Source organism: Drosophila simulans, chromosome 3L, assembly GCF_016746395.2.
Source record: "Drosophila simulans strain w501 chromosome 3L, Prin_Dsim_3.1, whole genome shotgun sequence".
NCBI lineage: Eukaryota > Metazoa > Arthropoda > Insecta > Diptera > Drosophilidae > Drosophila > Drosophila simulans.
Window position 1 is genome coordinate 5,580,462 of NC_052522.2, and position 14,406 is coordinate 5,594,867.

At 48.2% G+C, this 14,406-nt stretch overlaps 1 protein-coding gene across 17 annotated transcripts in view; it reads left to right on the top strand.

The window, feature by feature from the left end:
- The window catches only part of LOC6736903, an 81,086-nt gene that overhangs the window by 19,566 nt on the left and 47,114 nt on the right, over positions 1-14,406 (top strand). For 5 of the 17 annotated variants that reach the window (XM_039293859.2, XM_039293862.2, XM_039293860.2 and 2 more), the window contains exon 1: positions 8,848-11,181. The exons of the other annotated variants lie outside the window; for them this stretch is intronic. In XM_039293859.2, the coding sequence (XP_039149793.1) occupies positions 8,848-11,181 (2,334 nt within the window). Of the gene's footprint in view, positions 1-8,847; positions 11,182-14,406 lie in introns of those variants that run through there. 17 annotated transcript variants of the gene reach the window in all.

The following is a 14,406-nucleotide window of genomic DNA, read 5'->3' on the forward strand; positions in this document are numbered from 1 at the left end:
CACACTGATAGCCACCGCTTTTGCCAGCTTTTCCTCCGATTTTCCCCCGCGCCTTCACTAAACTTCACTTCACCGCCCCCTTCCTCACGGCGGACATAGCTTTATTGCAGCTAAACAATTTTCATAGGCTATCAGCGCGGTGTTGGCAACTTTTCCTCGAGTGCAGCAACAAATTAAATTTGCGCTGGTAATTGGATTTGAAAACACTTCGCCCTGTCCAGACTTCAGAATCTCTGTGTGTCGGCTGTATTTAATGCCGCCAACAGCCGCAAGGAAGCTTTTTTTTGTGTCCAGCAGGAGGCTGGCGGCCTGGCAGGATATTCGGCAGAGCTTTGGCCTAGAAACACAGAGTCCGAGAGTTTGAAAACAAAAAAAAAAACAAAAAGCAAGGCGAGGGCGACGCTTCAAGTAAACAAAATGAACTGACATAAAACCAAATTGAAGCGGCAAGTCAACAGTTTGATAATTACGAAAGGTGTGGGAAATTTTAGAGGAAAAAATCGACAACCATTTGTTTATGTGTTCTAGGTGACGGAAATTAAGCAACAAACGCCAAATGCCCAAGACCGGAAATTATAAAAACGCTCAAATGCAGATTTCCGGGCCGCAGAAGGCAGCGAGTTCGATTGGCAGGCCAAGTTGCTTTGAATTTAATGGAAATTTATTTAGCTGGGTTATCATTTTCCAAATCGTTTGAGCTGCCGCCGCAAAACAAATTTCAATATTTTTCTGTTTTACCAGTCGTCAGACTTCAATTACATTTACAAGCGCTCGGTTTTCGTGAAATTCAATGCCAAATGGCTTTGGATAAAATGGCAAAAGCCATTAAATAATCTCACCTAAAGCGAGGGAAAACCAGAGAAAGAAAATTCATTTTTCAAATCCCAATCACAGTTATTAAATCTTTGCTATATGGTTATGGTTATTGTTGTGATTTGATTTTATGGTAATAGATGAAATGCGAGAGACAGACAGGATGGCAGAGAGCAAGGACGACGAACGAAGCTTTCAATGCCTGCGATTCTCTTTGAAACCAAAGAGAAGGACCTTCGTTCGCTCTGTTATTGTAGTTTTGATGCTATCGCTGCTGTTGCTGTTGTTCTTGCCTGCCTGCCATTTGCGCGCGCTCTGAAATACAAGGAAAACCCGAAAAAGGACGAGCGGGGACAGAGCGGAAAAGCGGTGGTAGGGTGGGGGGTGGGGTGTTGCCACAAGCGGATGAACGAAAGAAAAACGGCCTAAAATGGTTTACTGACGTCATAAAAGTGACTTTTCTTATCTGGCAGCGTATCTGCTAGCGAAATGGAACAAGCAGGATGCGGTGGTCTAAATTTAAATGTCGCTGCCAGGGCGGCAATCCTTCACTCGCATAAAAGGAAAATAATTATATTTAAAGGCAATTTGGGTGGCACAGCCTCCACCTCCGGCCGCAGCCACATCTGCATCTGCATCTGCATCTACATCCACATCCTCATCGCCTCGAAGCCTCGAAATCCGTTTCAGCGCTTCAGCATCAGCTGCAGTGTCCTTGACCGAGTTTATGTAGATTTGCAAGGCTTTACACTGCGTGTGTTTGTGGGTTTCTTTCGCCCTGCATACCCTGCTCACCCCTCCCCATTCTCCATTCCAACTGCCACTATATATTTATATACATATATTTGAGTACACATATATGCAAGTATTTGTATAATATTTAGCAGTCAGCGCCCGCTCACATCTCATTATTAACATATTTCGAGCTATTTTCTTATGGCTGCCATGGGACCGGGACTGGGCCAACGCTGCGTATGCGTTATATTTTACGATTCCTTCGTGTCTATGGCTGTTTCGGTGTTTGCGTGTGCGTGTGCGTGTACGTGTGTGCGAGTGTTTGTGTGTGGGCGTGGCCCGCCATGTGACTTATTTGAGCGTGTTTAAGCATTCGTGCTGTTGTGATTGCCTATGTTGTATAGTAGGGGCAACTTTTACTGTTGTACATGTAGGTGTGTTTGTGTGTTTCTGGCTGCCTGGCGACATTTGAGTTTTGAGGTGTTGACTTTATGGGGCCATTTGAGGCGCAGATTTAACGCCTGTCTGGATTTATGACTCAAGCAACAGAGTTTCGCCCCCATGGACAAAAATGAGCAGGCTGGCAGGCAGTGGCAACTAGATCGCTTTATTGCACCCACAAGCCACATAATTATGTTTGTCGTATAATCAACATAATTAAGTTTGCACACGTAATAATCAAATATTTATATCCATTCAATCAAATGCGGAACGCACACACACACAATCTCAGCCGCACATTCTCTCCGGATGTCGAGATGACAACAGAAAGCTGTTACAAATTAATCCAAAAACTTGCCTCTCTCTGCGGCCATTCCATTATCCATTATCCCCCAAACAAAATGTCTCCTTCTTGCCGCCGCGATGAGCCAAGTTGTAGCAAAATAAATTATGCTCACGATTTGTAAAAGCTTTAATACGCCCTAGAGCCAAATCCTGAGTGCACACAGCAGGAGCAGCTATCCAGCCAGCTGGAGCGGCATCAGAAGCAAATGCACTCGGAGAAATAGGACAGTACTCGATAAGATATTGGAGTGCAGAGTTTGGGGAAAGAATGCAAGTCTTTCAATTTGGTAGGATTTTTAAAACTATTAAGCTCGATTACTATTATAATCCACATAATACCCCAATTATCTAATTGTAATTACTGGCAGCTATAATGCTTATGAAGACATTACATCAAGTGGCCACATTTTCTCGCTCTGTAGAGCATCTGCTGTGGTTTGACTTGCGTTTGCTTGGCTCCAAAGACAACAATGAATAAATTTAATTTTAGCTGCGGCCGACCTACCGCACATAACTCCAAGTTGTTGCCGTTGTCGTTGTTGCTGTCGTTGTTCATGTTGACTAAACACCTTTGAGTTGGTGCCTCGCCCTCTGGCAGCTGTCACACGGGTTGTATACGTTATATTTCCCCCAGCTCTACCACACTCGCTCTCTTTCTCGCTCTCTCTCCTCGCTTGCTCCGTCTCTCTCGCACCGAGTGCATTATAACTGCATTTTGGTTTTGATGACGTCGTCACCATCGTCGTCTGATTTGTAAATTATGCTTGGTTCACAGGGATTTCGCTGGGATCTCTTAGCTTTCGTTGGGCACATAACTCTTTTGGATATTCGAAGAGCGCAAGCTTTAGTCGTAGCTTTTCACCTTGCCCAACCATGTGACTGGCGAGAGAGCCGAAGAGAGCAAGGATGCTGGTCGGGGAGCTTTGCTGATTTTCGCTGATTACGTAAATAAAGGCGAAGCCTGGCAGCCGAGAGCGAAAAACACAACCACCAACGGAATGTGTGCGGCCAGAACTGTTATAAACAATTTCACTGGAACACCCGAAGGCACACTCGTCAGCCGAAGGAGCCGAGCCGAAGCTTTTCGCGACCCGAATCCTAGTGTTTCGCTCGTGTGCGTGTGCCCGTGTGTGTCTACACGAAATGGGGCGAGCAGAGCAGTCGCTGCGCTGCTGGAAGTTCTCCAAAAGAGAGAGAGAGAGAGCGGGTGAGAGCGGGAGTACTGCTGCTCCGGCTGCCTGGCATATCCACATCCTTTGTGGTGAAAAGTCAGTCAGAACGGGAACGTCGTCGCGAGCTGTGCTTGGTAGCGCTCTCTGGCAGCTGTGTGTAACGCCATTTTGTAACGCGAACGCAATAGCCAGTCTGTGGACTGTGCCCTGTGTCGGTCCACAAGTCCTCTCGTCCTTCGCCAAACGTCGTCGACGCTAAACGCTAAAATAAATCATAAATTCCAGCGTGTGTGTGCCGCCGCCAATCGTATCGTATCGTATCGGTATCGAATCGAATCGCATAAAATCAAATCAAAACGGGTCAGGAAAGCTGGGAAAAGTCCGAGAAAAGTGCGTCAGCAGCCGTTGAAGCAGCCACATCGCATCATCAGCGCTGAAAGTAGAGGCAGTGAAACTGAAACTGAAGCTCGAGCTCAAGCCGAAGCTATATTCCTGATGCCTCAGCGGGAGGCGGGCGGCAAAAAAGAAATCAAATTACAAAACAGCAACACACACACACACACCCAAAGGCAGACACGTCGAATCAAGAGCACATAGATACACCAACACTTGTGTCGACAGAAGGACTAACACACGCAGCGCTGAAATTGACGCAGACCATAGACCATATAATTTAGCACACAAGTTAAGCGCAATAACAAAATAAAAGGAAAAGCAAATACTCGTAATACAAAAAATATACGGCAAATGAAAATAGGGAGCACCGTATTGGTGTGTGTGAGAGAGTGTGCTTGTGAGCGGGGGAAAATCAAACGAAAATTTCGATTGTCAGGCCAGGCATTAAAGTCAAATTAACAAGTTGCAAAACCTGGCGCACCAAATGAAAATCCCGCCCAACAACAATAACAGAAAAAAGTGTTGAAAAATGCCAGAGCAGCTGTGAAGGATTCGAGGGGCATGGGGGCGTTGTAGGGGCTACAAGGGTACAGGCAAATACCAACGCACTTAACACATATTTACCAACACAGCGGCAGCACCCAAACACACACACACACACACGCACGCAGTCATTTGGGGGCACAACAAAAACAAGGCAGAAAAGGAAAAACTCGCTAAAAAAAAAAGTAAAAAAAAGTGGAAAACTTGAAACGCGCCAGAGATTCGAGTCGTGTCGAGATTCCATGTTATATTGCGGACTTGTTTTGCTTCTCTCTCGCCTTTGTCCCTTTGCATATATATGTAGATATATATGTACATTGCCCAGATATTTTTAGCACGCGGGCGAAAATTTAAATCGCCATCGAACGGCAAAAGAATAAAAACACAAATGCTGAGGCGAAAAAGAAAAACTTTTTTCCCAAACAGCTACGAACTCTGTGCGTGTATGTGTGCTTTGTTTTTTGCGTGCTGTTTTGGCCCACAAAAGTCGGGCTAATAAAATATCAACAAGATGCCCACAAATACGAATGCAAAAACAAAAAAAAAAAAAATAAGCGAACAACAAGAATAATAATCGTGCTGGTGGCATATTGAAAAGGCTGCGCCTTCTGTTGCAAGGATAACCGAGAGCAAGAAGAAGCAGCAGCAGCAGTAGCAACGTCATACATGTGCAAGGATATTATCAACGTCATGCCTGTCGAAGTTCACACAAACACACACACACACGCGAATACAAGTGCAGTCTCAGATAAAAAGAGCAAGACAGAGACAGATAGCGCAAAGAGAGTGAGATAGGTAGCTGCTGCATTTGGTGTGGCACATTTTGTTGTTGCTTGTCCTTACCAACTATTAAACGTATTTATATTTATGGATACAGGACCCTCGGCCCTCGTGGGTGTCTCCTTGTGCTAAACGCATTTAAGCCTCAGTCGATGCGGATAAATCTATTAAAAATAATTTCAACTAAAAGTAAATAATTCTGCAAGAGAATGAGATCGAGATAGATGGATCCTGGGTCGAAAGGCCTGTGGCTGGCCAGGCATTAGGGGGAAATCTAATTTATCTGAGCCACATCCTGCCATAAAGTCCTCGAGTGGATTTGCTGCCACATTTTCTCATTCCTCATAAGCCCTAAGAGCAAGAGTAACTTTTTTAGCTAAAGACTTCAGCCGTTTAAGTTGAGAAAAGGAGCTTTGCTACCTGTTTGGATGGCCAAACTACTATCTCACTGATCCCATCTTGACTTATTCAGGACTCCCACGCGTGCTAGGGAAATTTTTGAGTTGGGACCTCGCTACTTGGCAATTTGGAAAAGTTTTTGGCCAAGGAACAACAATCGAAACGATATAAAAATGTCATTTAACACGCCAAACGAGTCGGAGAGTGTAGCGAAAAGTTTTCCTCTTTTGGGGTGGAAGGAAATTAACTTTATTGGCCGAATCAAGCGAAAATCGCTAAACAAATGCGCCCAAGCACCTTTTCAAGTGGTGGCTTAAGCCGAGACTTGGGCCAAAGCCCTGGCCATCCTTATTTTCTCATTTCCCAAGTTGCCAACTAGTTGAGCCTTGCCTTGCCCTCCGCATCCACACTCCACCACGCACACACTCACTCATGCAGTGCGGCATCTCCAGCACGCACACACTGTTGGCAACTAAACACATGGCAAATGTGGCAAACTTGAAACTTATCGACGGCTCTAATCTAAACGGGACAAGCTGGCCAAAAACTTTTGCCCCCGCCTGCCGAAGACACTAATTCGCAACTGGGAAGCCCATAGACCACTCCTTCCCCTCCCTCCCTCGACTGTTTTTCGCATTGTTCATGCGGCCCAGAAAAGTAGGCTATAAAAACTATCAACACAACTCAAGTTTTGTGGCAAGTTGTTGTGTATGGGATTTCTTCTTAGGTGCAGCACAGCTCAAAACATAAAAATAGGAAAAGTTTTGTTGTTCTATTCGGCTGTGTATTTTTAAGTTTTTTTTTTCTACCCCCTCGTGCCCCTGGATCATATAATCCTTTCACTTAACAAGCAAACTTTTTGGCAGCATCCAAAACGAAACCAAACGAAACGAAACGAGAGGAAAAAACTTTGGCAAACTCCTTTGCATAAACACAAACATGACCGTAGAGAGCGGAGCAGCAGTTGCCGAGTCATATCTCCGTGTAGATGTAGACATGAAATTTATGCATTTGCTGCCAGCCCGAAAAGTATTTATGTATGCGCTTATAAATATATATGCATGTATGCCCCCCACTTCCACAGCGTGTCTGTGCAGATAGCCAACAAATTTATGCTAGCAATATAACAAACAAAATATTTGCGCACGAGTTGCAAAAACTTTCTCGCAGAGCAACTTTAAAATAACACCGAAGAAAAGCTCCGAGAATTTGGCCTAAAGTAAAAAAGCGGGCCGCATGCAACATTGTTTTTTTTTTTAGCCTTTATATATGCTTATTGAAGCGCCTACGCCTAGGACATACATATGTGTACATATGGGTGTATTTGTCAGGGATTATTTTCGTATGCAGCACGTTTTTGTAAAGTATGAGAAAGTCTAAAAAAAGATCTCACGCTGCCTGGGTAATCCTGTTAAATATCCGGCATCTGTCAAATAAAGAGCAACTTAAATGCGAAGGCTTAAAAATTGTTTTCGAATTCAGTAAATCCTTTTTGCCTTTTCGACATAAATTAATTTTTGGCGTATTGTTGGCTCTCCTTCTGTCCATTTAAACTTTGCAGTAATGCTGCTTAATTAATAATCACTTCAAAAGCTATTTCAATTGCATTGAAATTCAACAGATTAGTTTTGCTAATGGTGAAACAGGCATTTTAAATAAATAGCAGCACAAACTTTAAAGATTTTGCTGTAGTTGTAGGCTAAAAATAAAACCACAACACTTTAAGCTAAATACAAATTTAATTCGGTCACTGCAGAATAATAAAACTCATTCGCAAAACCCCGAACGAACAACAAAAACTTCGGGTACTTTGTGATTTATAGAGCAAAACAAATATAATTAAATAAATCCTTGAATAAATATGTACATGAACAACACATACAAACACACACACTCACACAAGCCAAGTGATTTCTTTTTTGCCACTCGTTTTGCTGGCAACAAGTAAAAATAATTAATTATAGATAAATGTGTGCGACGCGTGTGAGATAAATTGGCAAAGCAACAGAGCCAACAGCAAAACCGAAAACGAAAACGAAAAACAACCCCTGCTGCCGATGTAATAAATGACTGCGCCGCAAAATGAGCTTTTAGTTTAATTAATCAAATGAATAATAATCAGCACTAAATAGTTGAGGCCAGTGGAAAGTGGAAAAGTGGCAAGTGCAAAGTGCACACACGCACACACACAAATGGCGGACTAGCGCCGGATGTATGGGATACTGAGGACAGGACATCGGCATCGTCAAGGACGAAAAGGACCTCGCCCCCGTTGCTGCCGCTGTGATTCAGATTCATTCTGGCCGCCCAACAAGGCAACAACAACAGCGAGCGCGGCGATCACAGCGGCAATAGTGGTGCGATCGGTGGTGCACCGCCATCTCTTAGTGGTGGTGGCAGTGTTGGTGGTGCGGCTGCAGGCGATCCTGCGGGTCCGGGAGGCGGCGGAGGAGGAGGAGGCGGCGGCGGAGTTGGTGGAGGTGGCGGTGCTGCTGGAGGAACCGGAAACGGAACCGGAGGCGGAAGCGGAAACGGAAGTGCTGGCGGGGCGGACTGCAGCAGCGACGGCGATCCCAAGAAGACCTTCTCGCTGCACTGCTGTTGCGTGATCGTCGACATCACACCAGTGGCGCATCCAGGAGGACGCCTGACATCGGCAACAACGGCCTCGGGAAGGGATGCGGGTGGAGCCGCCGCTGGCGGAGGTGGTGGTTCCGGTGGTGGCGGTGGCTTGGGCCTCGGCCTCGGCGAGAATGTCTCCCAGTTGGCCAGCCAACTCTTTCGCTTTGGCAGCAAAAAGCGTCCAGGCGTTTGCATATGCAATGCCCAGTGCCGGCTGCAATCGCTGGGCGAGACCCAAGGCAGCCTGGGAGCCACCACGCTTAAGACCCATCATGGCAGCCTGGACAGATTGCTGCAGAAGGGAGACGGAACTGGGACAGCAACCAGTGGTGAGCGCTCGATAAGCTGGGTGGTGGATGGTGGGGCGGCGGGTTCTGGTGCCCTGCTCAATGCCTCCTCCGACGAAAGTGATGACAAGAAGAAGAAACTGGACGAGGGCAACCAGTTGCCGCCACCGCCACGCCCACCCTCGCGGTCACATACCAAGCCCACGGCCAAGGAGGAATTCGATCGGGGTGTTGAGGTGGAGAAGTTCTATCACCAGATCAACGGGGACATCTTCGAAATCACTCGCCGGGTGAGAGCTCGCGATGAGGAGACCATGGAACAGAAGTGCATCAGGCGGAAGGGATCGGTGCGGCTAACCGAACCCACGGGTCACGCCCACGTGCGGATTGAGCAGAGACCTCAGTTGCCACCGAGACGGCAGAAAAGTGCCGAGGAAGTGGCCACCATGCCAAAGAGTGCTCTGCGCCAACCGCCCGAGCAACTGGAGTGGTTCGATCGCCGGGCTCAACAGCGCCACTCCGCCCGATCCGCTGAAGGTGGCCAGGTGCGGGAGGAGACCATGGAGTGGCTGAAGCTCCAAAAAACTGCCAGTCCCATCCAGCCAGTGCGTACCTCCTCAGGTCCCAGTGAGATCACAGTCCTGAAGGACGAACTGCCCGACTGGCTGCTGGATCATCTGCCGCGCAAGAAGGAGCGGGAACGCGATCGATTGCCTTCGGATGCGGACAAGGCTGTGGGTTCTGCGTATGCCAAGGCCTTGGCGGATCTTCTCAAGAAACCGCTGTCCCGACAAAGCTCCGGACCCTGTGAGTTCTCGCTGCTGAAAACTGATATTGTGGAGTGGCTCACCAAGATGCAGAGCAGCAGTGGAACGGAGAGGGGCAAGTCACGTCGGTCGCATCATCGCCGGAATGGCAGTGGTGGCGACGCCCAGCCCCGTTCCAATTCCCAGGAAGATGCCCAAGATCAGTCGAAGACCAGCCATCGGAAGAGACACTCCCTGGGACACAGTGGAGCAGTCAGCGAAGAGGAACAGCAACAGCTCACTGCCGATTGGATAGCCTATCCTCTCCACAAGCTGCAATCCCTCGGAAAGCAGCCTCCTCCAGCTCAGCCACCGGAGAGAATGAGCATTCCCAGTGGCTATGCGGTGCCCAGTGCCCTTTCACACACTCCCCTATGCCAGCGGAGGGAGGAGCGTTCCCGGGAGAGAAGACTGCGGCACTCGGCCAGCGAAGTGGTGGGGAGTGGTGGGGCAGGAGCGGCATCCACATCAAACACCGCCCATCTGGAACGACTGTATGCCAAGCCGCACAAGGAACGCTATCAATATGTACCGAAAACCAAGGAGTCTAGTGGTCGGAAGGAGCGTTCCCGGCGCCATCAGACCCAACGGTCCGCCACGGTCTCTGACATGTCCGCCCAGCGTTCCGGTGGCCACAAGCGCAAGTCCTCGAGTGCGGAGAGGGCTCCTCGTTCACCATCCCCGGGACCCTGTACGGATCCCGATTGTCCACTACTGCCCATCTGTACGGATCCGCATTGCCGGTACCAGGAGTGCCAGACGAGGCAGTGCATCACGTCGTCGGTGAGCTCGGTAAATCTGGCCAGGCATCAGCAACTGGCGCAGGTGCAACTGCATGCAGTGCCGGCTCATCTGGTTGGAGCCATGGGCTCCGATGTGCCGACGACACCATCCACAACGGCCACACCTCCGCCGCCAACAGGAGGTGGAACTATAGGAGTGGGAGCAACCGGATCAGGAGCTGCAGCGACGAGCGAACGCCGCCTGGTCATCTGCCACGATTGTCGATCCTGTGCCCCGCTGCTCAGCTGCCGGAATCGCAAATGCCTCAATGCCGCCAAGTGCAACTCACTGCCTCGCTGTGCCGCCGACTTCAATCGCTTGCGCACCCAGCTGGCCCAGCCGCCCACCACATTGGATGACATTGAGCCGGCGCCACTGGACGACCTGGAGATGCAGCCACTGCCCTCGCCACCGCATCCACATCCGCACCATCACTATCGCAGCAATTCACAGCCAAACACCCTCCAGAGAGGTGACTCCGCCAGTTCCGCAGGAATGGGTGCAGGAGTCGGAGGGACAGGACATGGTGGCTTAGGAGGACCGGGATCGGGACTCGCTTGGCTGGAGCCCACAACCACGCTAGTGCAACCACTGCCCGCCTATGTGCAGCACTCGAATGGCAAGCTGATGAAGTCCGCCTCGGCTGCCTCGCTGAATTCCCGTCGACGGCGTCACAAAACCGTGCACTTCGGCGAGAATCTTCTGCGGGAGGTGTGCCAAAACAGGAAGCTCATCAAGACGGAGGCCCAAGTGCCCTCCGGTTCGGCGCCCATGAAGGCCAACATCCAGATGCTGTACAACTTCGTGGAGGGCGTGTTGAGCGCCTGGGTGGACGACGACGAGGATCAGGTGCGCTCTGGTGCGGAATCGGAGCCAGAGCACGGTGTGGTGCCCATGCAACCGATCCACAGATGCAACCGCCTGCGTTACCAGTGCATCCGGCGCGTTGTCGAGGAGGCTGCCGACCTCCAGGGCACACTGAAACTGGGCAACTCCCGCTATCGCCATCGCCATTGGCGCAGCACCGCCAAGCAGTGCAACGAAATGTTCCTTCGCAAGGTAGGAGGAGCTGATCCTCTAGAGGATTCAATTCATTTATTCTAGGATTTGTAATCTTTTCATGAATGATCAAGGGGTTACACATCTTTACTGATTAATTCATATTTAATTCTGCTATATGGTATGACAACTGTTTTGCAAACATGTCCTCTAATCCAGGATACTCATTTAGAAAGTCTTACTTCTAATCTTCGCAACGCCTAATGCCAATCGCTTTCGTTGGATACATTTGTCAGACCTGCTTTGAACTTTTGCTCCCGTGGAAATGAATGAAAATCGCGTGAGAAAATGTCGCCTTGTCAGAAAGAGCAGGGACCAATTTAGCCACGAACTCATACTAGTACTCACGCTCATCCCACCGCGAATTCCTTCAGTTAAGTGTATTGTCTGTCTGGTACAAATTCATTTTGGGCTGCCTAACAAAACGTTGATCAAAGCCAAAGCATCCTTTTCACGCTCGAGCTGCTCCTGGGCTCCTTTTCTGGCTCCACAAAGGAGCAATAAATTAGAGCATTAGCCACCCATCCCCCTCGAGGCAACGGCATTTGAGAAAAGCTCTTAACACACGAACAAATAGCATTCGTTTTTTGGGGGGGCGGAGCGGGTGGTGTAAATGGGAATTGGGGGGTGGGAAAAACTGGTACTTGTATTTAGTTTTTCGGTAATGAATGGCATTGATTGCAATACGCATGAATCAAACGGCTTCAAAGTGATAAAAGGCCATTTGTCCGAAAAAGCTGATGGAAAATTGAGAGAGAGAGAAAACTACGGTGTGAGTGGGCGTGGCCCCGGATGGGAAATGGGAATATGGGTAGCGATGCAGGAAAGTATCTGAAAATAGGTAGATAAAGAATGCCGTGCAGTGATATAGTATAGATTCTAAATGTGAGTAACAACTTCAGAATTCATTGGAAACACGCACGCATGTTGACTGTGTGCGTGTGTGTGTTTACTTTGCATCCTTGTAGCAACGTTTGGTTAACTTAACAAGCAAATAGATACATTGGTCAAGGGTTTCACGTGCAATGCTTGAATCTGCACACAAAGATACCACCGAGAATACACATATTCAAATGAGTGAGCTTCAATGGAGGGGCTTCAGTTGGCTTATCCACTGAATGGGTCTGCATATTAATTAATGGCCAGAGCTTCGCTGAAAGAGATTGTCCCGAATCAGAGGAGGGTATGGCGCGAATTGGATTTACCGGATTAAAGGTGGCATATCCGTGAGTTGCACCGTTTCCATGCCCCGTTGCTCTAATTAACGCTTGTTACCTGTCCACATGATCTGAATACCTAAATGTTTCATGTCCTGTGATTACTGCACACACACACAACGATGAATCCCTTCCGTGCCATTCCAATTCCAAGGTTGCCCGAGTCGCTTGTTAATTTTGATTGATTCAATGCTAAACAGTTTCACCTTCAGCCAATTAGGTGGCTCAGCTCAGCGCTGGCTGGAATATTTAATCAAATCGGAATGACACTGCAGGTTTACCACCTGCCTGCCTGCCACCCACCGACCAACCCACCAAGTGGAAACCCCCAAACGAAATGAGCTGTGGGATAATTCCAAATTGATTTTCGCATTGCAATGCAGCAATTTGACTGAGCGATGGCAAAAAATAGACAACGAAACTTTACAAGTCAGCAGCGAAGGGAGCGCTGATGGATCTTGTCTGTATCTTTCGATTTTGGCCCAAACCACCTACCATCTATATCTCACCCTGGCAGATTTCTTCGTGTTTGAATCAATTTCGTTTGGCTAACAACATTTGCGCCGGCAACGAAAACTTCTTTAATGCCTCACTTAATCGCAGCAATGCCAGAAACGTGCCACAGCCACCGAATAACTTTTTCCCAGCAGGGACGCCAGGGTAGCAGGATGGATACCAAGCTAACCTTGCCACATGCCCCCCCATCCCAATACAGTATATGTACATATATATGGCTATATGGGTTCCTGCGAGGTCGCAGCCCCTGCATAAACACTCTATCAAATATTGTAATTTTTGACAGCGACATATGAAAAGATTTTGCCCCATCAAAACGAAGATGAAGTCTGGCGGTCTGGGAGTGTGGAAGTCTGGGAGTCTGGTGGTATGGGGGTCTGGGAGAGGTGACAATGGCAATGGCAATGACACGGCATCCCCAGCTCATCTCGTCCACATTTGACATTCAAAAGTCATTGATAATTATGGCTGAAACGTGAACGACAGCCGCATCGAGGGATCACAATCAATTCTTGATTAGAAATCGTAACGAAAGCACCTGGCTCACCTTTGCGGATAAGTTTGGTGGGGGCTTGGAGCTGGGATGTTTGGATGCTTGGATGCTCGGATGGACTATATGGAGGGATATATAGGGAAACCATCAGTGAGCCTAAGTGGGCGGGTTCGTCTGTGCGTAAATTGAATTTTGATTTTGCACCGATGCTGAGATATGGCGTATTAGGCCCCAAAGTAATCAGATGGCCAAAGTGATGGGGATGTGAATGGGGAGGGGTGATGAAGGAACAAGGATACCTGGGGAATGCCCCGGACTGGCTGGCATTTAATCTTTTGTGTGATTGTTGCTTGGCCGTGTTCGCAATCGTGTTCGTGTTTTGGGTTGCCCATTTAGGCTTACCCATGTGAGTGTTTTTGGGCCAAATCGGAAGGGAGCAGCAGCAGGGGACTGTCCTTAGGTGGAGGAACCATTGTCAGATTCAGGGATTCTGCTCGCCTGATGAAATTCAACGAACAAGTCGGCTGGCTGGCTGGATGGCTAGCTGATGTACTACAACCTGCTGCCACTTTTGGGCCAATTAAAAATTCATGAATCATTTGACAAACTCCTTGGACTCGGGCCAATCCCTTCTGGGATGACCAGCCGGAATGCCAAATGCGTGGTAATCTGCTGTAAAAGGGTACCCAAAGTCCGGGCCACTTTAAATCGCCTAATTTGATTAAAAGAAAGGTGCCCTGACTACAGTATATTTTTCATTAGTCCTTCAACTAAGATGTACGCAAAGAATGCTCCCTTAATATTCATATATTTTTCACTGGGTCACTCTTTAAGTTCAAGTGGCATATACATACTAGAGGTTCCACAACCCACCCACATTTCAATTTCCCTGACCCATCCTGCAACAGTTCCACTCGACAGCTTCCGCTCGGCTTGATGATTTCATGGAAAACTTCATTGAGCAAGCGGAAACTATTTCGTTTTGGCGCGGAGTGCAGG